Source organism: Acinonyx jubatus, chromosome A2 (genome assembly GCF_027475565.1).
Source record: "Acinonyx jubatus isolate Ajub_Pintada_27869175 chromosome A2, VMU_Ajub_asm_v1.0, whole genome shotgun sequence".
In the NCBI taxonomy this organism is placed as follows: Eukaryota; Metazoa; Chordata; class Mammalia; order Carnivora; family Felidae; genus Acinonyx; species Acinonyx jubatus.
The window spans coordinates 145596536-145624369 of NC_069383.1; the positions used below are offsets into that span (position 1 = coordinate 145596536).

General features: G+C 50.3%; 3 protein-coding genes across 15 annotated transcripts in view; all 3 read right to left on the reverse strand.

Annotated features, from left to right (window-relative positions):
- Positions 1 to 6243, reverse strand: part of LOC106987058 (IQ domain-containing protein F3) — a 62212-nt gene extending 55969 nt beyond the window's left edge. Inside the window, exon 1 of one of the 3 annotated variants that reach the window (XM_053219300.1) lies at positions 6064 to 6243. The gene's annotated coding sequence lies outside the window, so the exon portion shown is untranslated. The remainder of the gene's footprint in view (positions 1 to 6063) is intronic. The other 2 variants (XM_053219302.1, XM_053219305.1) reach the window with 2 other exon arrangements.
- Positions 6244 to 12298: 6055 nt separating this feature from the next.
- Positions 12299 to 25963, reverse strand: GRM2 (glutamate metabotropic receptor 2). Of its 9 annotated transcripts, XR_008297127.1 has the most exons (6): positions 23211 to 25963; positions 17733 to 18570; positions 15157 to 16232; positions 13828 to 13882; positions 13105 to 13285; positions 12299 to 12875 (listed from the first exon to the last, which is right to left on the reverse strand). XR_008297127.1 is itself a non-coding variant. In XM_027038848.2 (5 exons), exons 1-5 carry the CDS (start codon positions 23733 to 23735, stop codon positions 12802 to 12804), a joined length of 2694 nt encoding a protein of 897 aa, XP_026894649.2. In that variant the 5' UTR covers positions 23736 to 25963; the 3' UTR covers positions 12299 to 12801. The 9 variants fall into 9 exon arrangements, 7 of the variants coding, with proteins under 7 accessions (XP_026894649.2, XP_014940775.2, XP_053075270.1 ...); XM_027038848.2 differs by lacking the exon at positions 13828 to 13882; XM_015085289.3 differs by lacking the exon at positions 13828 to 13882 and having other exon boundaries at positions 20953 to 23353.
- A 132-nt stretch (positions 25964 to 26095) lies between these two features.
- Positions 26096 to 27834, reverse strand: part of TEX264 (testis expressed 264, ER-phagy receptor) — a 30981-nt gene continuing 29242 nt past the window's right edge. For all 3 annotated transcript variants that reach the window (XM_027038852.2, XM_053219299.1, XM_053219298.1), the window contains one exon: positions 26096 to 26692. In XM_027038852.2, the coding sequence (XP_026894653.1) occupies positions 26400 to 26692 (293 nt within the window). In that variant the 3' untranslated portion in view covers positions 26096 to 26399. The remainder of the gene's footprint in view (positions 26693 to 27834) is intronic.

Consider the following 27834-nt stretch of genomic DNA (forward strand, 5'->3'; position numbering starts at 1 on the left):
TACATAATGCTAAGTGAAATAAGTAAAAAAGAGAAAGACAAATACCGTATGATTTTACCCACATGTGGAATTTAATAAACAGAACAAATAAAAAACAGAGAAAAGAGACAAACAAAAAACCAGACTCTTTTTAATGTTTATTTATTTATTTTGAGAGAGAGAGAGTGAGCAGGGGAAGGGAAGAGAGAGGAGAGGGAGAATCCCAAGCACACTCCACGCCATCAGTGCAAAGTCTATCGTGGGACTTGATCCCACAAACCGTGAGATCATGGCCTGAGCTGAAATCAAGTGTTGGACGCTTAACTGACTGAGCCACCCAGGTGCTCCCCCAAAACCAGACTTTTAAATACAGAGAACAAACTGATGGTTGCCCGAGGGGAAATGGGGGGTGGTGGTGGTGGTGGGTGAAATAGATAAAGAGGATTAAGAGTACACTTATCATGATGAGCACTGAGTAATGTATACAGTTGCTGAATCATCGTGGGGGGTGAGAAAAAACAGAATTGTTGAATCATTATGTTGTGCAAAGTAATATAACACTGTATGCTAATTATACTTCAGTTAAAAAAAAAAGAAAGAAAACGTGACATATATCCTATCACACACTCACAGTGGAATATTAGTGGCCATAAAAAGGAAGGAAATGCTGTCATTTGCAACACGAATAAACCTGGAGGACATTATGCTAAGTGAAATAAGCCAGATACAGAAGGACAAATACTGCATGATCCCACTTTTATGAGAAATCTAAAATAGTCAAATTCAAAGGAGTAGAATAATCATTACCATAATGCTTGGGAGAGGTGGCGGCCAAAGCGTACAAAGTTTCAGTTATGTAAGATGAGTAAATTCTGGAGATCTGCCATACAACATAGAGCCCATAATGAACTATACTGTATTGTATACTTAAAAATTAGCTAAGAAGGTAGATTTTTTTTTTTTTTTTTGCCAAGGGCTCTTAGCAAAAAAGAAAAACTTTTAATTTAGTAAATAAAGAGAAAGGAAGGAATCTTTTGGATGGCGTTGATTTCAGTGATGGTCTCATGGGTGTAGACTTATCTCCAAACTAATGGTATTGTATACATTAAATATGTACAGCTTTCTGTATGTCAATCATGCCTTGAAAGAGTGGCTTTAAAAAGAATTATAAGAGGGGCTCCTGGGTGGCTCAGTTAGTTAAACGTCAGACTCTTGGTTTTGGTTCAGGTCATGATCTCTCTGTTTGGGAGTTCGAGCCCCGCTGTCAGCACAGAGCCTGTTTGGGATTCTCTCTCTCCCTCTCTCTCTCTGCCCTTCTCCCACTCATACTCACTCATTCTCTCTCCTTCTCTCTCTCAAAATAAATAAGTAAACTTAAAAAATTGTTTTTAATAAAAAGAATTATAAGTATACTATGAACAATTATACTCCAACAAATCAGATAATATAGATGAATTGGACCCATTCATAGAAACACACAAATTATCAAAACTGCCCCAAAGAAAAATCTGAAATAGACCTATCAGAGATTGAATCACTAATCAAAAACCTCCCAATATGAAAAGTTCAGGATCAGGTGGCTTTACTGGTGACTTATACTAGACATTTAAAAAATTAACACCAGTCTTTTCCAAACTCTTCCAGAACACAGAAGAGGAGAGAATACTTCCTAACTCATTCTATGAGGCCAATATTACCCTCATGCTAAAACCAGGCAAGGATGCCACAAGGAAAGAAAACTGCAGATCGATATCCCTTATGAATATAGATGCGAAAATCCTCAACAATATACGACTAAAGCAGATCCAAAAGCATATTAAAAAGACTGTACACAATGACCAAGTGAGATTTATCCCTGGGATTTAAGGCGGTTCAACATACAAAAGCCATTCAATGTAATAGAACAAAGGGGAAAAAATCCTACGAACATCTCCATTGATGCAGTGAAAGCTTTTGGCAAAATCCAACATCCTTTCATGATGAAAACATTCAGAGAAAAGGAATGGAAGATCCTGAACATGATAAAGGGCACTTAGGAAAACGCCCCTGCTAACATCATACTCAATGGTAAAAAGACACAGCTTTCTCCCTAAGATTAGAAATAAGACAAGGATGCCCACTTTCACCAATGTTCTTCAACACTGTACTGGAAGTTCTAACCAGAGAAATTAGGCCAGGGAAATAAAGCATCCAAACTGGAAAATAAAGAATAAAGCTATCTCTGTTCACAGGTGACATAATTGCACAAATAATACATCCCACAGAATTTTTTTTTTAAAACTGCTAGAAGTAAGAAATGAATTCAGCAAAGTGGCAGATACAATGCCAACACACAAAAATCAGTTGTGTTACTATACACCAGTAATGAACAATCTGAAAATGAAATTAAGAAAACAATTCCATAATTTACAATAGTATCACAAAGAATAGCGTATCTAGGAATAAATCTACTCAGGGAAGTGAAAGACTCACATATGGAAACTATAAAACATTGCTGAAAGAAATTATAGAAGATCTAAGTAAATAGAAAAACATCCTGTGTTCATGGGTTGGAAGACTTAATAATTTTAAGATGGCAATAATCCCCAAAGTGGGCTACAAATCCAGTACAATTCCTATCAAAACCCCAATGGTCTTATCTAAAGAAATAAAAAAGCAAATCTTCAAATTCATATGGAATTGAATAGTCAAAACAATTTTGAAAAAAAAAAGGACAAAATTAGAGTACTCACATTTCACAATTTCAAAACTTACTATGAAATTACAGTAATCAAATCAGTGTGATACAGGCATACAGATAGATGTAGTGCTGAGACAACTATCCATATGCAAAAAATGAAGTTGGACTCCTCCCACTGTACATAAAAATTAACTCACAATGGATCAAGGACCTAAATATAAGAGCTAATACCATAAAACTCTTAGAAGAAGGCAAGGGGTAAAAATCTTCATGACCTTGGATTTGGCAATGAATTTTTAGGTTACACCAAAAGCATAAGCAACAAAAGGGAATATAGATAAATTATTTCACCGAAATAAAAAACGTGAGTGCATCAAAGGACATTATCAAGAAAGCAAAAAGACAACCTACAGAATAAGAGAGAATATTTACAAATCATACATCTGATAACGGTCTGGTATCCAACCATCAGCTAAGTGAAAGAAGCCAGACACACAGGATCACATACTGCATGATTCCATTTATACCAATATCTAGAATAGGAAAATCAATAGAGATAGAAAGTAGATTGGTGATTTGCCACAGTCTGAAGGAAGGAAGAATGGGGAGTAACTGCTTAATGGGTCCAGGGTTTTATTTGAGATGATGAAAATGTTTCAGAACTATAGAGAGGTGTTGATTGTATAACAGTGTGAATTTATTAAATGCCACTGAATTGCCAATTTTAAAATGGTTGGTTTTATGTTATATTAGTTTTTCCACTTAAAAAAAAGTATAGACCAAAAAAACAGGAGAAAACGTTCACAAACTTGGGGCAGGCAAAGATTTCTTGGACAGATCATAAAGGTACTAACCATATACCAGAGTGAAGGGGGGCAGGGGAATGGGCAAAATGGGTGAAGAAGAGTGCGTGATACAGGCTTCCAGTCATGGAATGAATAAGTCACGAGGATAAAAGGCACAGCATAGGGAGTACAGGCAATGGTACTGTGATAGCATGTCTGGTGACAGATGGCAGCTACACCTGTGGTGAGCACAGCAGAACATACAGAGAAGTTGAGTCACTATGCTGTACACCTGAAATTAATGTCACATTGTGTGTCAACTATACTAAAAAAAAATGTAAGGCACTAACCATAAAAAAACAAAATTAAAGTCTTTGCTCATTAACTGAGTAAGATAAGTAAAAGCAAAGCTACAGAATAGGGAAAAGGTTCATAATACATTTATCCAATAAACTCATCCTGCACATATAAAGAATTCCTACAAAACAGTATTAAAAAAATAAATAGCCCAATAAAAATGAGCAAAAGATTTGAAGTACTTCAAAAAAGAAGATACAGAATAGCCAAAAAGAAGGTGAGAAACTGCTCAGTATAATTTACCACCAGAGAAATACAAATTAAAACCATAATAAGGGGGCGTCTGGGTGGCTCAGTTGAGTATCTGACTTCCGCTAAGGTCATGATCTCGTGGTTGGTGAGTTCCAGCCCCATATTGGGTTTGCTGCTGTCATCCCCGAGCCCGCTTCCGATCCTCCGTTCCCCTCTCTGCCCTTCCCCAGCTCACAGGCACACGCACATGCGTGCTCTCTCTTAAAAATGAACATTAAACACACACACACACACACACACACACAGTAAGATGCCACTAGACACGCACTACAGTTAAAATGACTGGCAAGTGGCAAAGAGTATCTGGGATATATTGGTGTAAAATGGCACAATCAAGGGGTGCCTGGGTGGCTCATTCGGTTAAGTGTCTGACCTCAGCTCAGGTCACGATCTCATGGTCCATGAGTTCGAGATTCGCGTCAAGCTCTGTGCTGACAGCTCAGAGCCTGGAGCCTACTTCAGATTCTGTGTCTCCCTCTCTCTCTGACCCAACCCCACTCACACTCTGTCTCTCTTTGTCTCTCAAAAATGAATACATGTTGAAAAAACAGTTTTTAATGGCATAATCACTTGAGAAAACCATTTGGAAATTTCTGATAAAGATTAAAAATCCCTGACTCTATGACTCAGCCATTCTACTCTTAGGCATTTACTAGAGAAAGGTGAAAACCTATGTCTACAAAAAGGCTTGCTCAAAAGTGTTCATAGTAGATGTATCTATAATAGCTTTAAAAATTGGAAACAATCCAATATACATCTACAGGAGAATGGAGAGCGGAATTCCAGCGTATTTGTACAATGGAATATTACTCGGCAATAAAAAAGAAACAAAGATTCGATTCTCACAGCAACATGGATGAATCACATAAACAGATTTAGAGAAAAAAGTCAGACACAAAAGGGTACATACGGTATGACTCTATTTATATAAAGTTCTAGGCAAAGCTAGTTAATGGTGATCAGAATCAAACAGTGGTCATCTCTGGGAGGACGTGGTAGTTACTGGAAAAGGGGCAAGGGGGATCTTTGAGGAGGAAAGAGAAAGTTATATATCTAGATTTGGGTGATGTTTACATCAGGGTACACGTTTGTCAAAATTCACAGAATTGTACCCCTAAAATCTGTGCATCTTATAGTATGCAGAATACTGCTCAATATTTGTTTTAAAATCAGACAAGCCTCAAATCTCCCTACAGCAACCACTCAAGGCTAGAAGACAACAGAGAAATGCCCACCAAGTTTTGAGGGGAAGAGTCTGGACCGTGAGGAGGTGGTCGAAGGTACAGGCCTCCAGCGACAAAACAAGTGAGTGCTAGGGATGTCCCCTCCCGCGTAGTGACTGAAGCTATGCTGCTGCAAGCTTATACAGGGAAGTCAACAGAGTGGATCCCAAGAGTTCTTGTCACAAGGAAAAAAGGTTTTTTCCTTGTTTTGCTTTCTCTTTTCATTTTATCTCCAAGAGATAACAGATGCTAACTAAATTTTTTGTGGTGATCATTGCACAATATGTGTAAGTCAGCCCACTCTGCTGTACACCTGAGATACACAGCGATATGGGTCGACTGTATCAATAAAATCGGGGAAAAAAAGAGATATTTTTTAAAGGTTTTTTTTTTTTTTTAATGTTTACTTTTATTTTTCGAGAGAGAGACAGAGTATGAGCGGGGAGGGGCAGAGAGAGGGGGAGACACCGAATCCAAGAAGGCTCCAGTCTCCTAGCTGTCAGTACAGAGCCCTACACGGGCTCAAACTCACCAATCGCGGGATCATGACCTGAGCCGAAGTCGGACACTCAACCGACTGAGCCACCCAGACGCCCCTAAAAAGTTTTGCGTGTGTGTGTGTGTGTGTGTGTGTGTGTGTGTGTGTGTGTGTGTTTTAATTTAAAAAAGGGGAGCCTGTTGGGTGGAAAACTGGTGGCCGAGGACATGGAGGGCAAGGAGAGACGGAAGGAAGGGCCAGGGCACTCCAGACTGGTAGGTGGCGGGTTTAAGAAGCAAGCCGACTTACAGGCTGGTCCAGGCTTGTCTTTGACCCTGCAGGATCTGAGGCCCTAGCCCCGTTCAGAAGTTCTCAGCGCCACATTGCTCTCTCCAGGCCTCCTGCTTGAAAATGGCTCCCGCAGTCGGATGGCGGCTGCGCGCATTCCAGGGACAGAGGAGGGGCGAGGAGCCCCTGAGGCCCGGATCCAGCTTGTGGCTCAGCAGCCAGCGGCCACGTGCCCCAGGCCGCTTCCTCCCACAGCGCGTAAGCGGTATCCTGGGTGGGATCCTGGAACAGATAAAGGGTATTAGGGGGAAACTAGGAAATCTGAATCAGCTATGAATTTTTAGTTAATAAGAAGGTACCACTGTTTCCCCATTAATTGTAACAAATGTACTATTTGTTACTAATTTACTAATGTAAACTAATAATAGAGGAATCTGGGTGTGGGGCCTGTGGGAACTCTCTGTATCGTCTCTCACAATTTTTTTATAAAGCAAACACTTTTAAAATTTAAACTATATATCAGAGCCTGGAGCTTGTTTCCGATTCTGTGTCTCCCTCTCTCTCTGCCCCTCCCCCGTTCATGCTCTGTCTCTCTCTGTCCCAAAAATAAATAAACGTTGAAAAAAAAAATTTAAACTATATAAAAATGAAATAATATGAAGTTGTAACTTTTTAAAAAAAGAGCACGGACCCCCAAATACTAAAACCAGTTCATTTTTATTCAAGTACAAAGTCAAGAGGAAAATATCTCCATCACTAATCTGGGTGATAGTTTAAAGGTGTGTTCACTTTGTGAAAAAATGCATTGAGATCTACCTCTATGAATTGTATACATTTTTCAATAAAACTTTTATTTCATGTCTGTATAATGGGTATATAAATAAAATGCACCTAACATGACTACTGGATTAAATGAAACAAGCTAAGTACAATATGAACTCTTATACACTTATATACACACACAGTCCAGAGCACAGTAAATGCTCAATAAATGTTGTATATTATTTTAATTAAAGGATAAAAGTTCCTCTGGATTTACATTTAAAAATTCTGAAGGGGGTGAAAGGAAAAAAATAGGCATATATTTGAAAAAATATGGGCCAGAGATTGATATAGCTAACGCTTAGTGGAGGCAGTCTACTTTTTTATATGTAAATAAAATTGTCATAGCAAAAAGGGGAAGTAATCATTAGAGACAAAGGGATGTTTTAATTAAGATGAGTTACATTAAAGGGGCGCCTGGATAGCTCAGTTGGTTAAGTGTCTGACTTCGGCTCAGGTCATGATCTCACAGTTTGTGGGTTTGAGCCCCAAGTCAGGCTCTCTGCTGTCAGCACAGAGCCTGCTTTGGATCCTCTGTCCTTCCCCCTCTCTCTCTGTCCCTCCTCTGCTCGTGCTCTCTCCCTCTCTCAAAAATAAATAAAACATTAAAAAAATATATGTGAGTTACATTAAAATTTGGTAAAATAAGCTAATAAGACAAAATCTTCGTAATAACATTCATGGAAAATGGGGGGAAAGGACATTGTCAAATATAAAAGAAGTCAGAATATGGGGACCACAAGGCTTCCATGAAAAAGAAAAACTACTTAATAAAATTACAACAATTAAAAGTGACATCAAGGGGCACCTGGGTGGCTCAGTCGGTTGGGTGTCTGACTTTGGCTCAGGTCCTGATCTTGTGGTGGGTGGGTTCGAGCCCCAGTCAGGCTCTGTGCTGAGCCTGGGGCCTGCTTCAGATTCTGTGTCTCCCTCTCTCTCTGCCCCTCCCCCTCTTGTACTCTGTCTCTCTCTCAAAAATAAACATTTAAAAAAAATTAAAAAAAAAAGTGACATCAAAAGTTGGAACTCAAGGGGGCACCTGGGTGGCCCAGTTGGTTAAGCATCTGACTCTTGATTTCTGCTCAGGTCATGGTCTCACAGTTGTGAGACAGAGCCCTGTGTGGGGCTCCTTAAAGGCAGCTCAGAGCCCACTTGGGATCCTCTCTCTCTCCCTCTCATCCTCTCTTTCTCTGTCCCTCCCCTGCTTGTGCTCTCTCTCTCTCTCTCAAAATAAATAAACTTAAAAAAAAAAAGTTTGAACTCAGGAATGAGGAAGCAGAAGAGGAAGGCAGCAACCTGTGGATGCCTTGAATAAACAATGGATATGAAATAACTAAGTAAATTACTGTTACCAAACAATTTAGACGAGATAAAACTGGACAGTGTAAAACTACTAGCTAATGCTAATGTTCTCAATTTCTCAACAAGGGATCAGTCAATATGGCCTATAAGGAAAATGTGGTTAATAAAAACATAATGATGCTGAAAGACCGCCAGAGTGAGTTTCAGATGTTGTGACCAAGAGGCTGTCCCAGCACCCAGTTTATTTTGCCCAGAGAAAGGACTCATTACAGGGAGCTCAGTATCCCAGGGCTTCCATGCCGCCATACCTGAGGGATGAGAACCAACGTGAATGCAGAGATGGGAGGGCCAGGTGTGGCATGGCTGAAATACAAACACCACGTGAGCCACCTGGAACCTGTGGGCGTCTGCCTCAGTGCGACAGTGCACAGTGACAACTTAGACAACAATTCCTGGGACAGGTGCAGTGTACGTGGTGGAGGGCCCACTGTCCTTTCCTTCATGGGGTGAGGTTGGCCACAGGTCAGACTCACCTCAGATTCCCTGAGACTAGCCAAATGTATACCTCTAAAGGTCACTCTCTCTTTTCTTCAACCTACTGTGATTTTTCAGGGGGAACATACCTTGTGTGGTGAAGAAATGTCTGTGAAGTTCAAGAATTTCTTCAGTTTTACTTTCAGATTCATTTTCTTCAATTAGAATCAAGTAAAATTAAATCTTCACTAAGAAAATAGACATATGGCATGATCCCATTTTTATGAAAGTATTTCTATCCCTCCTTCTATCTGTAAAAAATGCATGGAAATATGTCTAGGATGCTGCACCAGAAATGTTAATGATGGTTATATTTGAATCATGCAACTGGAACTAATACTTTTTTTTTTTTTAACTTTTCCACAATGCTTAAACTGTTTATAGGGAGCGTATATTGTTTCCACAGAAAGAATAAAGTGATTTTTCTTTAAAAAACAAACAAACAAACAAACAAATAAACAAACCTGCCTTCTTGATGAGAGCCCTTGGGGTTTAAAGCTTCCATGTTTTACTTTCTCCCTCCTCTGGCTGCCCGCCACCCCCCTTCCCCCCACCACTGTCTTCCTCCCAGTTTCCTCCATTTCTCTCCTCCCTCCCTTTGCACCCTGCAGCTTTTCACCTCCCTTTAGCCCCCCACCTCCTTCCCCTGTTTTTCCCAGATCTAGCCCCTCCCCCCCGACTGAGGACACCCCATCTTTAGTGCTCAATGGCCTGTTGGCCCATGGGTGGGGAGGCCAGGCTCCTTTCCTTTCCTGCAGGAAGTTGGGGGTGGGGACATTTTCAGAGGGTTTTGAGATCCTCAGTGACCCCTCCTTTCCCCTCTACCTCTCCTAACCCTGGAACCCAAGGGAGGAGGCAAGAGCAGCCAGGGTGGGGTGGGGATAATGGAGAAAGAACTCTGTATGAATGTAGCCATGGGGCAAGTCTCCCCACAGGACCCAGGGGATGTGGAACAGCTTGAATCATTTCCCCAGCTCTGTGTCATCCCCTCAGCTCTATTTTTTTTTTTTTTTTTTTTTGTCTCCAACACCTTTGCTCAATACATCACCAGCTTCTTGGATTTCAATATTCTTTCTATCTCAAGGGCCTCCTCTGGAAAGGGCTCACTCTCCCTGATCCTATGATAGGACTGGGGGAGCTGTGAAAAGAGTGGCCTTGACCATGCCACAGGGACTCCTGGTTGAGAGAGAGAGAGAGAGTCAGGCCCACCCAGACAGGCTGCTGTAGCTTGCCCAGGACCAGTGCAAGGGACAGGTGAAAGGGTGGCAGAAGGGCAGGGTGGATCTGTGGGCAAAGCCACAGGACAGCTGCCCAAGCAAAGCAGACTGCTGGTTACACTGAAGGACAGTCAATTCCCTATGGCTGGAGAGAACCCCAAATGTTTGGCATCTCAGCTGTCAGGCCCCAGAAAGGGCAGGGCTCTCCTTGGAGGACTCCAAGTCTCACATAAGCAGGGCCAGCCCATCAGGGACCCCTGGGCCCCCACCTGGTTCTGGCACCAGGGCTTTGTGGGACATGGATGTGGTACTAAGCAGGGACAGCAGAGACATAAGCCTAGGACGGTCAGGACCAGGGGGAGGACGGGGGCAGGGGCAGGGGCAGCTGGAAGGGCCTGGTCCGAGCAACATGTGAGAGTTGAGGAGTGAAATCCAGCAGATTCTCTGCCCACAACAGTGTGGGCGTGAAGAAGGCAAGGCAGAGGTGGTGGTGGAAGGAAAGGGGTGTGGTGGGCAGATGTGAGGACTGGCCCTCAGGAACTCTTCATCCACCTTCTGCCCCCAGGTGATGGGTGACAGGGACAGAAGGTGATTCTTCACTGAATATTCCTTGTACCTCCTTAGTTATGAGCCATTTTAATAACTACTTTTAACAAACTATTATTATTATTATATTAAAAAAATTTTTTTTACGTTTATTTATTTTTGAGACAGACAGAGACAGGGCATGAACGGGGGAGGGTCAGAGAGAGAGAGGGAGACACAGAATCTGAAGCAGGCTCCAGGCTCTGAGCTGTCAGCACAGAGCCTGACGCGGGGCTCGAACTCACGAACCGCAAGATCATGACCTGAGCCGAAGTCGGACGCTTAACCGACTGAGCCACCCAGGCACCCCTATTATTACATTTTAAAGTAAATAGCTGAAGCCATGGAAAGGAGGGTTGCTCCCCCCGGTGCAAAACATCAGAGCACATCTTGGCCTGTCCAGAAGCTGGGAAGGTGGGCAAATGCTTCCTGGGTCCAGTTTTGCAGGAAGATCCAGAAAAGGCCACACTGGAAGCACAGATCAGCACCACAGGTCCCATGGGATACAGTGCCCCGGTGCTCAACCACTGGGGGCTGCACCCAGGCCTGGGTCATTCAAGACCAGGGATCCTGAAAAGAGACACCCCAGTAGTCTTGCCAAAATTAGCAAATGAAAATACAGGAGGCCCAGTTAAATTTGAATGTCAGATAAACAACAAAATGTTTAGTATAATTATGTCTCAAATATAGCATGGGACATACTTATACTAAAAATTTATTCATTGTTTATATGCTGTTCAAATGTAACTAGGCATTTGTATGTTATGTGGCACTTCTACACTTCAGATATTGGCTGGAGAGGAAGAGCCACTCCTGCAATTGTTGTTTTGTTTTGTTTTCTGTTTATATTTTTAAAATTGTTAACCCAAATTTCCACAGCCTTGCTAGCCTGTAACTGCAAATGAATTAACTTAAAAACAACCAATGTCCCTGGCCTGCCCATCTCCCAACACAAGACCTTGTCCCTCTGAGACTCCGCAGTGCCGGGGCACCCCAGACGGTGCCAGGTTCTGCTCCTGTTTGAGTTCTGTGCCCACTGCCCCCCTACGCCACAGGAGGGCAGCGGTTGCCTGGCTGAGCGCTGTGCCTGAAACCCTGCCTCTGCGCCCTCTGCTGGTGAGCCCCAGATGGCAAGTGCGGGGGTGGGAGGATGCCCTAGGGCCCCCGGCCCCGGGCCCCACGACCCAGGCAGTTGGGGGAGAGCTCCTCCGAGACTGGAGGAGGCCCCTTCTTCCACCTCTCACAGTCTGACAGCAGATGACCTCTCTAACTGCCCAGGCTCTGTCCTTCCTGCTTCATCTCCTCCCTCCACACCAGCTCTTTCTGGCTCTGTACACGGTACCCGAACAGGCAATGTTCAGCTGTGTCTCCTCTTGGTTCCCTCCATATCAAGGCTCAGCCTGGCTTTGTGCTAACCAGTAGCTCTTCCGAGTGCCAGGCAGGCCAGCTGTGGAAAAGCCCACAGTTACGGGTCACAGTCGGCCGCCCCTCCTGCCCTACTGCCCACTCCATCCGGGTCCTCCCTTGCGCTGTCAGAGGAGCCTGAGTCCCTTGAAGACCCCTGCTCTCATCCCAGTAGTTTCTTGGCTGCTCTGCGGGGGATCCTTTTCAGAGAGGATGGCTTTTTCATCTTCTGTCTCCCCAACCAAGCAGGACTGGGTCTGTCTTGCTGGCTGCCAGATCCTAGCATCCGGCACAGAGCAGGCACAGATCAGAGTCAACAAATACTATGGAAAGGAAGGTTGGGCGGCTGTGGAGGGCATGAGGGGTCTCCCTGGGTCAAAGGCAACGAGTGATTTTTTTTTAAATAAAGACACTTTATTTACAGGTAATACAAAATAAACCACAGGACAAACTACTATGCACGGGGAGGGATGGCCCCCACAATAACCCCCCTCCCCATCCCAGAATAACTTATGTAAAAAATTAAAAAGGCCCTAGAAGGAGGGAAGGGTGGGGCTGGAAGCACCTTTGCTGATTGGGGATTGGGGCCGGTGGTCCTCGGCCATCCTGTTCCAGGGCAGAGTAGACCCTGGCTTGCTCCCTTCTGAGTCCTGCCTGGGCCTAGCAAGGAGGGGACACGCTGAGAGGACAGTTGGTGGCTGCTGCAGAGGCTCCCGGGTCAAGGACCCTGACTTCTGACTCTGAAGGGTTGGAATAAGTAGGTAGGTAAGTGGCTGCGGGGGCGGGCATGGAGTTGGGGTTATTGCAATGCTCCAGCTGACTTCCTCCTGGCCCTGGATGTGGGGGTGCACCGGATTCCAGGGAGCAGCTGTGTGGGGGCAGGAATGTGGGGTCTTCAAAGCGACGATGTTGTTGAATCTACCACCTCACGGCCGTTGCAAACGGTGGGGACAAACTGGGAGCCAGACCCTAGGAAAGGAAGTCAGAGATTGGGGCCAACCCTGAGGTCCTTTACAGAGGCAGGCAGCAGGGCAAGCAGGAGTGTGGAGGGAAGTTTCCCGCCTTCACCCCTCCCTCTCCTATCCAGCCTCATCTAAGGAGCTCTCCACCTCCAGCCAAGGAATCCCAGCAACCCAAGGAGTGGTCCCCATATTGAGGAGCTGAGGCAGAGAGCAGGCTGCTTAGGGTGAATGCTGACCTTGGCCGAGGCTGGAGCTGGCCCTGGTGGCGGCGCTGCTGAAGCGGCTGGTGGGTGCACGATGGCTAACCACGTTCTTCTGTGGCTGGAAAAGGATGATGTGCAGCTTGGGCGCAAAGAGACATCCGAGCACCACAGAGCCGCTGAGGCTGACCGACACGCACATGGTGGTGGTCTGCACCTGGGATGGGTGAAGTCAAGGATGAGTCTGGCCCCATGACCCCTGTCAGGCTGCAGGGTTAGGGAGTAGGGGAGATGGTAAGCATCCAACACTGGGTCTTGGTCCATTTGCCAAGCCCCAAAGGATTTCTAGGAAGGTGGGCACAGTCCCAGCGTCAGCCCGTGAACCACCTTCCCAGGGAGATCAAAGTTCCAGCTGAGGGGGGTGAACATGCAGGGTTGCAGGAATGTATGTGTGCATCGGAGTGTGTCTGCCAGTGTGTGTATAAGTGTGTATCTGCATGCATATGTGTGCAGGTATGTGTGTGTGTGCATGAGTGTGTGTGTGTGCATGTGTGCATGTGTGGATACTGCGTGTGTGTGTGTCCAGGTTAGTCCTTAGCCAACTATGATTGGCATGCAAATGCAAATCATATGCAAATGCAGGCTGAGTCAGAGCAGATTCCCTCCCCAGCCCTGGCCTCCACCAACCAGGCAGGTGGCCCAGCAGGTGCAACAACAGCCAAACCCAGCCGCCCTGGCTCCCAGCACTGCCCACCATACCTCTGTCCTGGGGGAAAGGGCCTTTGCAGGGGCTCTTGTCTCGATTTTCCTGCTCCTTTAATTGTTAAGATTGTCAGTTCAGACCCTGCTCTACACTCCCAAGCTGAGTGACCTTAGGCAAGGGATTGAACCTCCCTGAGTCTCCGTTTCTTCGTCTGTAAAATGGGGAGAGCCAGGGAGTTTACTCCAGAGTCGTGAGGATTCACCAAGATGATCCTCTTACTGTCTAGAGGACAGCTCATCTGTCACCTCTGCAGAGAGGCATTCCCTGACCACCCCCATTTAAAGCAGCCATGGCCCCCTAGAAGGTGAGGAGACCTATGAGACACTCAGTGCCAGTTGGAACTTTGCTTGGAAGCCACCAACTGGGGTACAGTTTCCACCTGCTTAAAACTCCCTTAACCCTATCCCCTAGATCTCCTACTACTCTGTGCTTTAGCTTCTCTGCCTTTCTTGCTTTCATCTCTCAACCCCAGAGCTGCACAACTCCCGGGGCACTGTGCTACACTGCCAGGCTCCAAGAGGCATCAGAGCATGGTACCCTCTGAGACCATGTGGCCTGATAGCCCACCATTCCCATTCCCACTTTCCACCCCCACCTCTGCCTATCTTGCACCATTTGTGCCTCCCCTCCTCAACAAGGGAGGTCAATGCACGCCCTCTGCTCCAATCGGCCTCTGTATTGACTGCCCTTCCCTACCTTCTCCATCCAACCTATTGAAACCTGCCTGTCTTGCAGAGCCCAGTTCAAGGACTCCTCTTCCAAGAAGCCCTCCATGATTCTCTCTCTCTCTCTCTCTCTCTCTCTCTCTCTCTCTCTCTCTCTCCACACACACACACACACACACCCCACATACACACCACACACACACCTCCCTCTTCTGTGCTCTCACTAGGACCTAAACAAGTCAACAACATTTCCTGACTTAGTTCTTTAGTTGATCCCCTGGTCACCCACCCACTAGCCCAGGAGCTACCCAAGAGCAGAAACCAAGTGTCCCCTTCTGCAGCCAACCCCTCCATGGAGCAGGGCAGAGCATCGGCCCATCTGGACATATTTCAGTCCATGCCTCTCCTCGAGCTTAGGGGGTGACATCTGAGTCCTGAAATCTCAGCTCTAACTCCTCCACCTCCTTGTCCATTGTCTTAGTCCCCACTCAACCTTCCCACCTTCCCCTGGGATCCAGTCCCAACTGGGCCACTGCAAGCTGGGTGAGCTTTCAGCCTATTGGAGCCTCAGAGTTATCAGAAGAGTAAATGAGACACCAGGAAACAAGAGGTCCAGGACCCACTCCCAACCCCGCTGCCACTCTGTGGCAGGTGGCTCACCCGGTAGTCACTGGAGGTGACATAGAAGATGGGCAGGAAGGCCAGCCAGATGATGCAGGTGGTGTACATGGTAAAGCCTATGAATTTGGCCTCATTGAAGTTCTCGGGGCACTTGCGGGTCTTGAAGGCATAGAGCGTGCAGAGCGCGATGAGGAGCACGTTGTAGGCCAGTGAGCCCAGCATGCTTGCATCTCGATGGTTGCAGCGCAATGTCACCACCTCCCGCCGCTCCGGGGCTGTCTCCTTGCCGGTGCCCGGTGCCTCCACCACCAGCCAGGCAGCCACAATGAGCAGCTGGCCCGAGATAAGCGCCAGGCAGATGGCCACCTGTGAGGCAGGACTGATGAAGCGTGGCCGCTGGGCTCCCTCCCGGGCCCCACCGAAGATGCGCGCGATGCGGTTGGTCTTGGTGAGCAGAGCTGAGTAGCAGACAGAGAAGGCGGTGCCCAAACCAAGGCGCCGTAGGGTGCACACCACCGTGGATGGCTTGGCAATGAAGATGAAGGTCATGCAGTAGCAGAGGAAGACACCGCCCAGCAGGATGTAGCAGAGCTCTCGGCCTGAGGCCTTAACCACTGGGGTGGCATTGTGCCGCACAAAGACACCCAGCACGAAGAGGGTGGCCAGGGCGCCTAGGCAGGCAATGGTGACTGGTCCCACGGCCCAAGCATCGCCCCAGCGGATGTACTCCTGGGGCAGCTCAAAGCAGCCAGTCAGGCTGGCGTTGGGCCAGTAGCCCAGGCCACAGTCAGCACAAGTGAACTCGTCCAGCCGGTACTCGTAAGGCTGGCAGGGGATGCAGAGCCAGCAGCAGACCTCCCCTGGCTGCACACTCTTCACCTCATTCTGGAGACAGGGCTCACTGCAGCGAGACGTGGGCAGGGGGCCAGCCAAGGGCGAGGCCCATGGGATGAGGCTGGTGTCCAGAGTCAGGCCTTCTGCCCAGTAGCCCACCTTCTGGTAGCGATAGCGCCCACTGCCTGCCCGCAGGTAGGTGAAGATGTTGTAGCGACCGATACCATCACCAAAGCGGTCGAAGCGGACTTCATTGTGTGTGTCAGCTGGGCGGAAGGGGGCTGGAATTGGGGAGGGAAGAGAAGGTTGGATTGGTGGGTAGTCTTGATGTGACCTCTACCCTCACCCTAACATGGAACCCAGACCCCGACCTGAGTCCACTCCTTGTCCTTCTGAGCCCCATCCCAACACTAAAGCTGGACTTAACCCCAGCCATTGTTCTAAATGAGAGGCTACAACAAATCTCAACTCTAAACTCCAAATAAAACCCCAACCTCAAAGCCCAGGCATCTCCACAAACCTAATGTCCACACCAACGCCCAACCATGACTCCCCAAAACCTAGCTTTATGCCTAGTCTCCAGTAACTTCCAACCCAGACCCCAGACCCTAGACCCCAACCTTATCACAACACACACTGCAGCCCTCCCCCCAGACTTAACACGGACACCCTCACACCTAAATTCAGCCTCAGGTCCAGTCCTGGTCCCACTTAATTCTCTTGATGACAAGTCAACTCTCTCCCCTCTAGTCCTAATACTCACATCAGTGCTAGCTGAACCCCAACTTTAGATGTGCTCATCACGCAGCTCACAAGGCACTTCTCTTCCCCATCTCCCCTCACCCGGGAACCTCACATCTCCCAGCCAGGCTCAAGAGGAAGCAGGACCCCTGTCATCCCAGGTCCCAGTGAGAAGTTGGGGTTCATACTAGCAGATGATGTGCATAAGGCTCCATATGGTGAATGATGCAGCCTGGAGTCCCTTGCAGGTTCCATGTAACCCCTGCTCCTTCAAGCCAGCCTCAAAGTCCTCAGAATCCAACTTGAGCCCTCCAATAAATCCTACCTAGCTCAGTGGGCTGAATTGAGCCTTGCTCTGATGGCAACCTCATGCATCCGAGTCCAATCCTAACCCCTCCCCTGATTCTCCCACAACTCTGAATATAAATATCATTGGAACTATTATTCATCTTAACCCTGGGCCAGTGGGCTTTGGGGGCCCTGGCACCCTCCCACTGCTCCTACAGTGATGCTTCCTGAAGCACAGTGATGATTCTGAGGCGTTCATTTTTCGTAAAGCTGGAACGTTCATTAAAATAAATTTTGGTATGAAGAGACTGTGGCCACCTTGAATGGAAAATCAAGACGAGGAATAGAATTTTCCCAGAAAATAGAGTGCCACCTGATGCTCACTCTCAACCCACCCTTATTCTGACTCCCACTGATGTTTTGCTGCCTGAGAATGGGCTTGAGGGCCCCCAGTCCCTACTCTCTGCATGATAAAAAGGCAGGAGGGAGAGAGAGAGCAAGTTCAAACAGGAACTAGAGACCCTCAGTGCAGGACTAGGCCAGAAAGTGAAACCTCAGCCCTGGCTTCAGTTGGAGTCCCCTCTGTCTAGCCATCCTTGTCCTGGATCACATCCCAGCCCTCCCCCACCCCCGGGTGACTCCCTCACTTGCTGTAGGCTACGTTTTCTTAGTCAGGTAATGGAACCTGAAGACCCGATCCCTCTTGCCTGCTGAAGGCCAGAAAACTGCTGGACACTAGCCAGCCCCATTACCATCAAACTTGACATTGAGCACGAAGTCCTTGTAGAGGCGGCGCCCGTTGACAGGCCGCATTGCATCACAGAGGTGTGTGGTGTTGGGGCAGAGGGCTCGGTGCATGTTGTGCAGTGCATGGGCCATGGCATACACTGCGTTGACCACAAACATGATCTTGGACTCTTGCTCAAAGGGCACGGAGCGCAGCGAGTGGGCTGCACAATCTCGCCGCCGGAAGCTACAGCCAAACCTCTGTTCCCAGAATTCACGGAACCAGGGGTTCCGGCTGTTGTTCCAAGGGTCTAGGCTCCGGAAGTAGGAGGCAAAGTCGCTGATGGGATAGGAGGCCAGCTCGATAGTGATGGCGCCCTCAGCGGCCCCCTCGCTGCCGGCCACCACGCTCTCCAGGGCGCCCCAGCCATCACTGGCCACCCAGGTGAAGCTGGCATTGAGACGCCGGGTGGCTGCGAGGAGCTCGCGTGCATCCTCGGAGCGGGTGAACAGGACAGCCACACGGGCACTGGGCTTCTGCAGTAGGGCTCGCACCACGCCTTCGAAAGCTGCGCGGCTCATGGCACGGCCCACCTTCTCCGAGGTGGCCACGCAGATGTTGCGGGCACGGGCCTCCAGCTCAAAGGCTTCGATGCCTGTCTCACCATAGTCACCCTCGGACGCCACAGTGGACACATATGTCCAGTTGAAGAAGCGGAGAATCTCGGCCATGGCCTTGGCTTGGAAGAAGTCGGGGGGCACAGTGCGGGCAAAGTAGTCATAGCGGGACTTGTCGCTCAGCTTGGCACTGGTGGAGGCATAGCTGATCTGTGGAATCTGAAATAGCCGCAGGAGGTTGGCCACCTGGGGGACCAGTAGAGAGGGCCAAGATCAGAGATCAGGTCAAACTCGAAAGACAGATGTGTTCCTCACAGTTACTCGACCTTGGGATCAAGTGTCTGTGTAGTCAGCCCTGAGGTCTGCTTCTCCCCAAAGACCCATACCCTGTCTTGATGTGTCTTCTCTCTGGGGGTAGGGAGTGTTCCACTCCTTCCCAAGGGCTGGGAGAGAGAAGACCTAGGGCTGAGGCACCTGGCTCCGGAGCCACACCAGGACCCCTCTACTGTCCCCCTTCAGATGCAGAGCAGTAGCAAAAGTAGGGAAGCAAGGGAAGGCCCAAAGCTTGGGCTGGGGAGAGGTTGGTACTTGGCTGCACAGGGCAGGGGGCAGGGCGCTAGCTGGGATGCTCAGGGCTCTTGGGCTCTCTACCTATTTGGGCCAGGTAACCTTTCCCCAGAGTCCATCCTGATGGAATGATGGAGAAAGAAGGAAAAGGCTTCCTCAGGAAAGGAGACCCAGATCTTGGCTGCCATCAGATGGCTGAACTTGAAATAAACAAGGCTTCCTGCTTACCGCTGACCACCTGGCAGGCCATCTCCTACCCTTGGGTCCCTAGGACCTGCCCGCTAGAGTGGGAGACAGACAAGGACATGGTGGGATGGGTAGGTGAGAGCAGGACAAGGCCCAGGTTCCACACGTGGGAGCTAGGTCCTGCCTTTGCACCTGGGACACAGGCTCTTACTCTGACAGTCTCAATGCCTTCTCCTCTCATACTTTCTGCCTCTGTGTCCCTGGGCAAGTTAGCAAACCTCCCTGAGCCTCAGTTTCTCATTCCTGCCTGATGAGGCTGCTGAGTAGGGAAAAATGAAAATGCATGTGAGGTCACAGTGCCGGGCAAAAGGAAGACGATAGGGGTTTGGGCAGGAGAGATGGGGTTGAAATGAGGAGGAATTATTAACAGGCAGGTTCAGCCTAAGATGAAGGGCTGGGCCTTGTTTTGACTCAGACAAGGGAAAAGCAGACCAATTTTGAAGTGTGGGCCCTGGTACAGGAGGCAGGCAGCTTGGGGTGGGAGGAAAGTAACTGGACTCCTGGAGATGAATGCATGGAGTCCTAAGAACTGTGGAGAGGGTGGATGCTGGGAAAGCACCCTGGAGGCCCCTGAAAGCATCAGCAGGTGGGATGTGGCAGATGTGGGTGTCGGCACAGCCATACCTGTCCAAGTTGCTACTGGCCACCTCCAGCAGCTGGGACTAGCAGAACAGGTAACTCACTTCCTGCAGTAAGAGGATGAGGAGGCCTCCCCCATCCCAGGTCAGAAGCTGCCTCCACAGTTCAGACTCCTGCTTCATTTCTCCTGACTAAGTGTGCCAGGTCAGGGGTCCTGGCCCTGCCTCTGACTGCAGTGCCCTTAGCTGGCCTCGTAAAGGAAGCTGAAGCCCCAGCCAAGGCCCTCTGTGCAAATCCTAATCCTGATCCCAGTTCTGGCCTCATCTTCTGGCAACATATTCTGGGCACCAGGCAGGTAAGTATCCAGGCAAGAGGTGGGACCCAGTCAGGGAGGGGGAGGGTCCCACATGGGCTAAAGCAGCCACGCATGCCCAGGGATATCAGCTGGGCCAGTCTGTGAGAAAGCAGGAGGGAGGGTCTCATTCCCTTACCTTCCCACCCCTGCAAATCCTGTCCCCCCAAAGACCCTAAGGGACCCTCCCCCCACTTCACCCATTCTGCTTCTCTTCCTCCGGGGTCCCCATCCCTGTTTCTCTTCTCTGGGATGCTCCTGGCTTCTATCTTTCACCCCTTTCTAGTCCACGGAGAGGTGATCTGACAGAGCTGGAGGCCCTTGGCTGTGAGATCTAGGTGAATGTCTCCACTTTGCCAGTGCCTGCCACTCTTCAAGCCTCAGTTTCCTCATCTATAAAATGGGTTAATAACAATAGCAGTTAATATTGATTATGCCTCTGACACAAGGTTTGCATGTATTACCTCATTAAATTTCCACCGCAACCTTAAGAGTGGCAAGTGTTATGAGTCCTGTTCTGTAAGGAGGAAACTGAGGCACAGAAGAGAGAAATAGCATCCAGTGTCACATAGTATGTCTGGGAGCCAGGATTCACACCTGGGGTTCTGATCCAAGAGGCCTGGCTATTAAGCTTCTTAGGACTCTTTAACATCAGCTGTGTGTGTGTATGTGATGCAAGTGGGATGTTTTCCTTATACAATTTCTAAAAGTCAGCCTGCATCATGTGACAGGGGCACTTTCTTGGTATTCTGTAAAAAGCTACTTAAAGGAAGCTCCTCGCCCCCCTTCTAATACATGGCAGCCTAGAGCCCCTGCTCAAAGGGAATTCTGGGCCCCTGCCTCTGGCCTCCCTCCCCAGTCCCCATTTGGGCAGCCCCACATACCTGAATGGAGACGTCGCTGTAGGAGCCGCCAATGACACCAGTGATGGCAGTGGGAGCATCACCGTGGGTGGCATAAGAGCCGTCGGGGCAGATGTGGCGTGAGCCATCGGCACCACGGCTAAGTGAGGCACGCACGAAGTCGAGTGCCTGCTCCAGGGCATGTGTGTCCTTGGAGCAGCTGTCGAGTATGTGCGCGCCCAGGCGCACACCCGGCAGCAGGCGTGGGTCACGGTTGATGCGGTCCAGTGCAAAAAGCATGGCCTCCAGGCGCTGGATGCCACGATGCTCATTGACAGGCCCACACTCCTCTGCCGGGCCGCCCTTCTGGTGTACTGGGAACAGCCCACCCAGGACCAGGTCCCCCTCCAGGGTCAGCACCTTCTTGGCGGGGCCCTCAGCCACAGTGCCCCATAGCAGAAGCAGTGCCAGGAGCCCAAGCAGTGATCCCATTGTCCCAAAGGGGATGGATGGGTCCAGCAGACCTGGGCCTCCAGGGGATGAGGGTAGAAGCAGCAAAGGCAAAGAAAGGAGAAAACAGGGACCAGGAAAGGACAGGCAGGAAGAGAGATAAGAAGGGGCCCAGCTCCTGCAGAGAAAGAGACAGACAGACAAACAGGGAGAGGTGGAACCCGAGAGTGGCTACCCCTTCTGACTCTGCCGTCCCCAATTCCCTCACCTAGGGACATTCCTAGGGAGCCAGGGAGAGGTGGTATCACTGACTAAGCTGAGAAGCTCCTGAGACACCCATTGACCTGTTTCTCAGCCTTGCCCTCATCTGGGTCTTTAGATGGCCTCTGTGCCCATTCCATACTCAGCAGAGAGGGAGGGAGGCAGAGAGTAGAGGCCCAGACATAAGTTAGGAGAACTCAGCTAACACCAGTCCTGCTGTGAATCAAAGAGTGTCCAAGACCTTGCACAAATCTCCCAGGACCCCAAAGTCAACACCTTTGCAGCAGGAGCCAGGTTAGAGTATAAACTTAGGAGTCCAATCTCTATCTTGAATCTTGCATTCCCAGAAATGAGCCATTGTGCCTGAGAAACCACCACAGAAGAGGGAAGGAAAAATCTCCGAAGGGTAGTCTCCAACTCCTAGAGAGCCTGGAACCCAGGGTGAGCACCCAAGGGTCCTAGCCTCTAGCTCTTAAAAAGCCATCCCCAGAGCCCCTGACTGAGGATGTAATAGAGACTCTAGACCCTGGGAGTTTGACAGCAAGGTGGAGAGGTTGGCCCCAGGGAGGGAAACTGAAGTGGCCACAGACAGGTCTTAAGTCAACAGGAAAAGTCAATGTGAGCATATGTGTGTGTCCAGGGACGGGGTCAGTTCATCTAGTCAAAATCTCAAAATTGCTCAAGGTGAGACTTTTGGGCACCTCAGCTCTGCATAGAATGCCGTTTGAGACTTTATGCCCCTGTGTTTTCTTCAGCTCAGAACCAAGCATCAGAACCATCTCTAATCTCCTTATCCTCATCCTTTCCCTATCCTGTCCACCCTGGCCCTGGCCCTCAGGGACCCCTCCTTCCCTCTTCCACTCTGCACTTCATTTGTGCCCCAGCTACCCTCCCAGATGCCCACCCCACACAGGCTCTCACAATCACGCAGGCTTGGGAAGGCTAGGAGAAGGAAACTGAGGCTGAATAAGGTTAGCCACTAGTTCAAGGACCCCATGTCCTGGCACAGAGACGGGGGTTCTTCACTTTGCCCCTCAGCTCCCCAGGGTTAATCTCCCACTGGTGCCAGGGCAAGGAGACTGGGATCCTGTGGGTACCGGGAAAGCAGCAGTTCAACCAGGAGAGAGAGGCAAGCATGAAGACCAACACAGATGAGGAAGGGACCCAGATGGGGGCTGAGGTCCAAACGGGTCAAAACCACAAGCCTCCCACAGGGGCGGCCAGGACCCAAATTCAGACAGGGACAATACCCTGAAGGGAGATAGAATCCCAGAGGCGGGCAGCCAGGGGGCCTGGGCAAGGAGTGATTGAGACCGGTAGGCTGACACAAAGATAGAGGCACAGACAGAAAGACAGACCAAAGGATGTAAGGAGAGGAGGAACGAAGGAGCGTGATGCAGGGCGTGCGTTCTCTGGGGAAGAAAGGCGGGACGCCTGGGGTTGTCTTCCCGCTTCCCAGAGCTCCTGGCGAGCTCTGGCTGGACGCCCCGGCCCGAGCGCCCCAAAACTCGAGGGCCCGCGGGACGCTGGGACATGGGGTCAGGATCTATAAGGTCGGCGGCGGCCGCGGCACCACGGGCTTACCCTACCTGGCGCGCCCGACTCCGGCGCGGAGAGAAACGGAGAGGAGCCGGGGGCGCAGGGTTCCAGCTCTCGCTCACTAGCTGGCTCTCTCGGCAGCTCTGCGCTCTCCGTCCGCCCGCTCGCCCGGCCGCTTTCAATCGCGGCCCGCCCCGCCCCTGGCCCCGGCCCGCCCCCAGCCCCTCCTCCGTTCCTCCCCACTCCGGATCTCCCGCTCCCAACCCGGCCTCCGCCTCCCTCCAGACTCCTGCACCGCTCCGTGCCCTGCGCCTCTGGCTTCTGTTCTTCGCGGGGCTTTCGTCCCGGAGCTGTCCACCGCGTGGTGCTGAATCCTCGGGCGCTCCTGCTATGCGCAGGAGCAGGTGCCTATCTGCCCCCTCTACCCCGCGGTCAGACTGCATCCCACAGAGCAGCGGGCACGGGACAAGGGACACGGGGCTGGTAAGGTCACTGAGCCCCAGGAGGTGCGCACAGTGTTGTGGCGTTCCATCTTTGAGAGCGGAGGGGCTAGCCGTAGGGTCCAAAGGTGCCATTGGGAGATAGGTAAGGGGGCATGTGGGAGATAGGTAGAGAGCTTAGCCTGCTGCGACGAGTCTTTCCCTGTCCTCACATCCATTCTCTCCATCCACAGACTGCAGCTCAGTCCACATGCCAGGCCTGGGGTAGGGGCATATGTCTTTGGCCCTACGTGAGAGCTGGGGCCTGAGTCACTAGAGGAAGAGATGGGGGGGGCGGTCAGAGGAGAATGGGGCCTCCTCTTCCTGCAGATGACCTTTAAAGCTGCTATCCACCCCCTACACACACCCCGCCCTGACCTCCTCCCCCACCAACCTCCACTAATCCCCACCCTCATATACAAATATTTATGGCAAAGATATATCAACCTGGGGTGTGTGGGGGGTGCTACAGAGCCAGTGACTAGGGTCAACCCTAAGGGACATGCTGGGGCTGGCAGGGGATCTGGGAGGGGAGGAGGGGTGGGGAGGAGGCTCCTGAAACTGGCTGCTGCGTAGGAGGAACAGGAGCTGGAGCCCGAGCAGAGGGAGGACAGCTCTGAGAAGATGCTCTTGACTCTTCTTCTCTCCTGCAGCAGAATGGAGAAGGACGCCCCCATGGGTAGAAGGTGGTGGATAAACTGCAGCCCCTGATTGTGCTGAAGGGTTCGGGGGAGGGGGCCCACACCCAGGGTTAGCCCTGGAGCCTGCATGAAGCATGCACACACTAGGTGCTAAGGCACACAGCATCCCTATATCTGCTCCCCTGGCACTGCCCTTTCTTCCACAGGTGTCAGCAGAGGCAAAGCTAGCTCAGACACATGCTAATGAGCACATGCCAAGCCCAGGTCCCTCTGGCACATGCACCTACATGTGTGTTTGGCAGTTAGGGGGGAGGGGTGTCACCAAGAAAGGATAGACTTTATCCCAGGATGCAGACACCCAGTACCCCCACTGGGTTGGAAAGAGCACGGCTGTGAAACACACACATCAAACACAAACACAAATTCCATTGCTAATGGGAGGTAGGTGAGGTGACAGCAGAATGAGGGTTCAGAGCTGTCAGACAAGGCTGGGGAGACAGATATGTTGTCTTCCAGCCCTGGCTGCTCTCATCCTCTCTGGCTGGTTCAGAGCAACTGCTGCCTGGGGTAACTGAGTGATGAGCTGGGCCCTTGGAGCAGAGGGGTTGATAGCAGCAGGGTGCTGAGGTAAGAGGACCACACAGCAATCCCTGCCCCCCTCACTAAGACAGCCTCACAAAAGACACAGGGCTTTAAACACAGCACCAGTCCCAGAGGCCCATTATGCGGCCCACAGAAGTGGCCTACACAGTCCCACTGCAGCACATGGACATGCATGTATGTCCACATGTATGTACCCAGCTCTGCAGCCATCACTCCCAGCCGTGCACACAAAGACACCCAGCCTTACAGACTTGTATATATGGACATGGCCACACACAGAGAAGTATATGCAACTATATGCACAGATGTACACACAGCCATAATACATAACTTTACATGCAAACAGCTGTATATATAGACACCCCATCATATACATATAACCATACACATGGACATATCTACACACATATAGCTAAACTCACAGACACAGATGCACTGACCTATAACTTTACATGTGACACACAGAAAAGCACATAGCTTTACATGTGAACACACAATACAGCTGTACACAGACACACAGCTACACACAGATAGATGTATATGGACAAAGCCCCCACAGTGATGCTCCTAGCCAGCCAGTCTCACACCTCTGTCAGTACCATCACATATAGTTAAGACACATAAAGCACAGTACCACGTGCATATAACCACATAGCCATCCACACAAATACAGCCACACTCAGCCACAATCACATCCTAATGCCTACTTGGGCACAGCTTCACCTGAGACCACCATGAACAGACCCACCTTAGTTACACACACAGAGCCAAAGGCATGTGTGCATGTGTGTGCAATTACACACAAAGGTACACAGACACTGGCAGGCACAGCAGGGATGTCTTCACCTGCTAACTAGATACCAGCATGAGCATGGGCACACTTGAGCTACAGATACAAAGGCATCCCTTGGAAGCAAAGGCAGGCTGTGAGCTCCCCACTCCTGGGCCCCGAAGGGCACCCCATGCTTGGCCCTTACTCCCCTTGACCTGTTCTGCCTGTTTCCCAGCAGCCTGGGGAGCCTTTGGAGCTGCTGCAATGGAGAAGCAGCTGTCAACTGGAGCCACAGAGCAGGGAGTGGAGGGCCTCCTCTCACCCCAGGGTACCTTGACATATTCCCTCCTCTCCCCAGGCTAGGGGTACTTCTGCCTACCCCCAACCTATCTGCACAGGGCTCCTCAGGGTGAAACAAACACACAAATGCACAGCCCAAATCCAGGTGAAACAAGAAAATTATATGCTTTATTCTGGTTCTGGAAGCTCCAATGTGAATCTGAAAAAAGATGTGTCAGAGGGGCAGTAGCCCCGGGGTCTGGGTGCAGATTACAGTCCCTGGCTCCTTTGGCCCTGGGAGCCAAAAGTATGGTAAGAAGGCTTAGCTAGAGCCCAGGGCAGTGGAAATCAGGTCCCCCTGAGGCCCCAGGCCCCAGCCTGGGCCTGAGAGGTGAAGGAGGAAGAGGGCTGGAGAGTCTGCTCAGTTCCTTAGCGATTGCACCCCAGGAGGGCATGAGCCTAGGGTTACTCCTCACCCTTCTCGGGGGTACTAGGTTCCCGGGGCCACTTGGCAGCCCCTAGGGGTTCAGCCTCAGGGCTCAGCCTTGGCTCTCCCAGGGCTCCCTCGCCTTCCAGGTCCAGCTCCTCAAAGGATGAGCCACTGGCGCCCGACTCGCTATAGCTGTGCTCACTGCGGGTGTCACCATCGTCCCAGCCACGGCTGCTCACCCCAGGGGACAGTGTGGCAGCTGAAGTCTCCCGGCTGCCAGGACCAACCTCCAGGCTTACAGAACTCGTGTCACTCATCGTATCAGCTCCTGGACCAGGAAGAGGGAGTACACATTAGCTAGGACCCCCATGCCCTCCCCTCCTCCAGGGAGAGGACAGAGGCCTTATCACTTGTTCAGCAATCCAGCATACATAGTGTGCTCATGAATAATAAAGTGGGCCCTGGCTCAGGAGACTCGTTGCAGCTGGCCTCTGGCCTCTGCCCTGAGCAGGGCTGCACTGACAGGGCAAAGGAAGAGAGGGCGGGGGAGGGCAGTCAGCTGTGCACTCCTCTCCCTCCCCTGAAATAGCCTCACAGCTCCCTGCACGCCCACAAAGCCTGCTGCCCCACCCCCACCCCCCAACAGTCCATTAAGGACCACTCAGCCCTGAGGTGAGGAGCTAAGGGTAGAACAAAAAGACTCAAGTACTGTCCCCTCCTCCACCCCCCATTTCAGGCTTAGAGAAAGGTTTGTTCAAGGCCAGCTACAGACAGTGCCTACAAGGCATGAGGACAGGAGAATGGACCAGGAGGCCTACTCTCTTGTCCCCTCCCCCATGCAGGGCTCCCCAAGGAGCAGCCGTATCCAGGAAGGCAGCTGGCCTCAGCCTCTGGCCCACAGAGCCCTGATTTGAGGAGGCAGCTAGGGCAGGACTGGGATGGAGAAGTCCTAGGAAACCAGCTGCAAGGAAGGAGGGTACTGGGATAAGGCATTTTAAAGGCTTTCTTCCCATATGCATGGGTCATCCCAGAGGAGCCCTTAAATATCTCCAATGACTGGTGGTTCCTGAGCCACAAGGCAGCAGAAGGGGACCAGAAGAGCACTCTGAGGGCAGCTGGAGAGCCCTGAGACAGGGGTGATGGTTCAGGTCCCTTCCAGTCTGTTCCTCCCACCCCTAACACATCCTCCAGGCAAGCAGACACTTCATCTGCCCTCTTCAGGAGCAACCCTTCAATTCATCTCCCCAGATCAGAGAAACTGACAACAGTTGGCAGGGGGCAAGGAGGGACAAAGAGCTCAGGCCTGCTGTGTAAGAATCCAGATTGAGAGAAGGCTGATATGTCTCCCTTCCTATGTGAGAGGGAGAGGGGCAGCTGTCAAACATCACAGAGGTGAAGGGTGGGCCAACTTCCCCAGATCCTGTCTCCATGGTGATGGAGCCCCGAGCCAGGAGCAGCTGGGGAATGCTT

What these genes read in the sequence shown, in the direction of transcription:
- GRM2 (XM_053219293.1), bottom strand. Translation starts at nt 23,735, where the DNA reads ATGGCACCTTTGGACCCTACGGCTAGCCCCTCCGCTCTCAAAGATGGA. An exon ending in GCCGGAGTCGGGCGCGCCAG is followed by an intron (nt 18,571 to 23,210) that starts GTAGGGTAAGCC and finishes CTGGTCCCCCAG; the next exon opens with GTGGCCAACCTCCTGCGGCT. An exon ending in GCTCAATGTCAAGTTTGATG is followed by an intron (nt 16,233 to 17,732) that starts GTAATGGGGCTG and finishes CCCCAATTCCAG; the next exon opens with CCCCCTTCCGCCCAGCTGAC.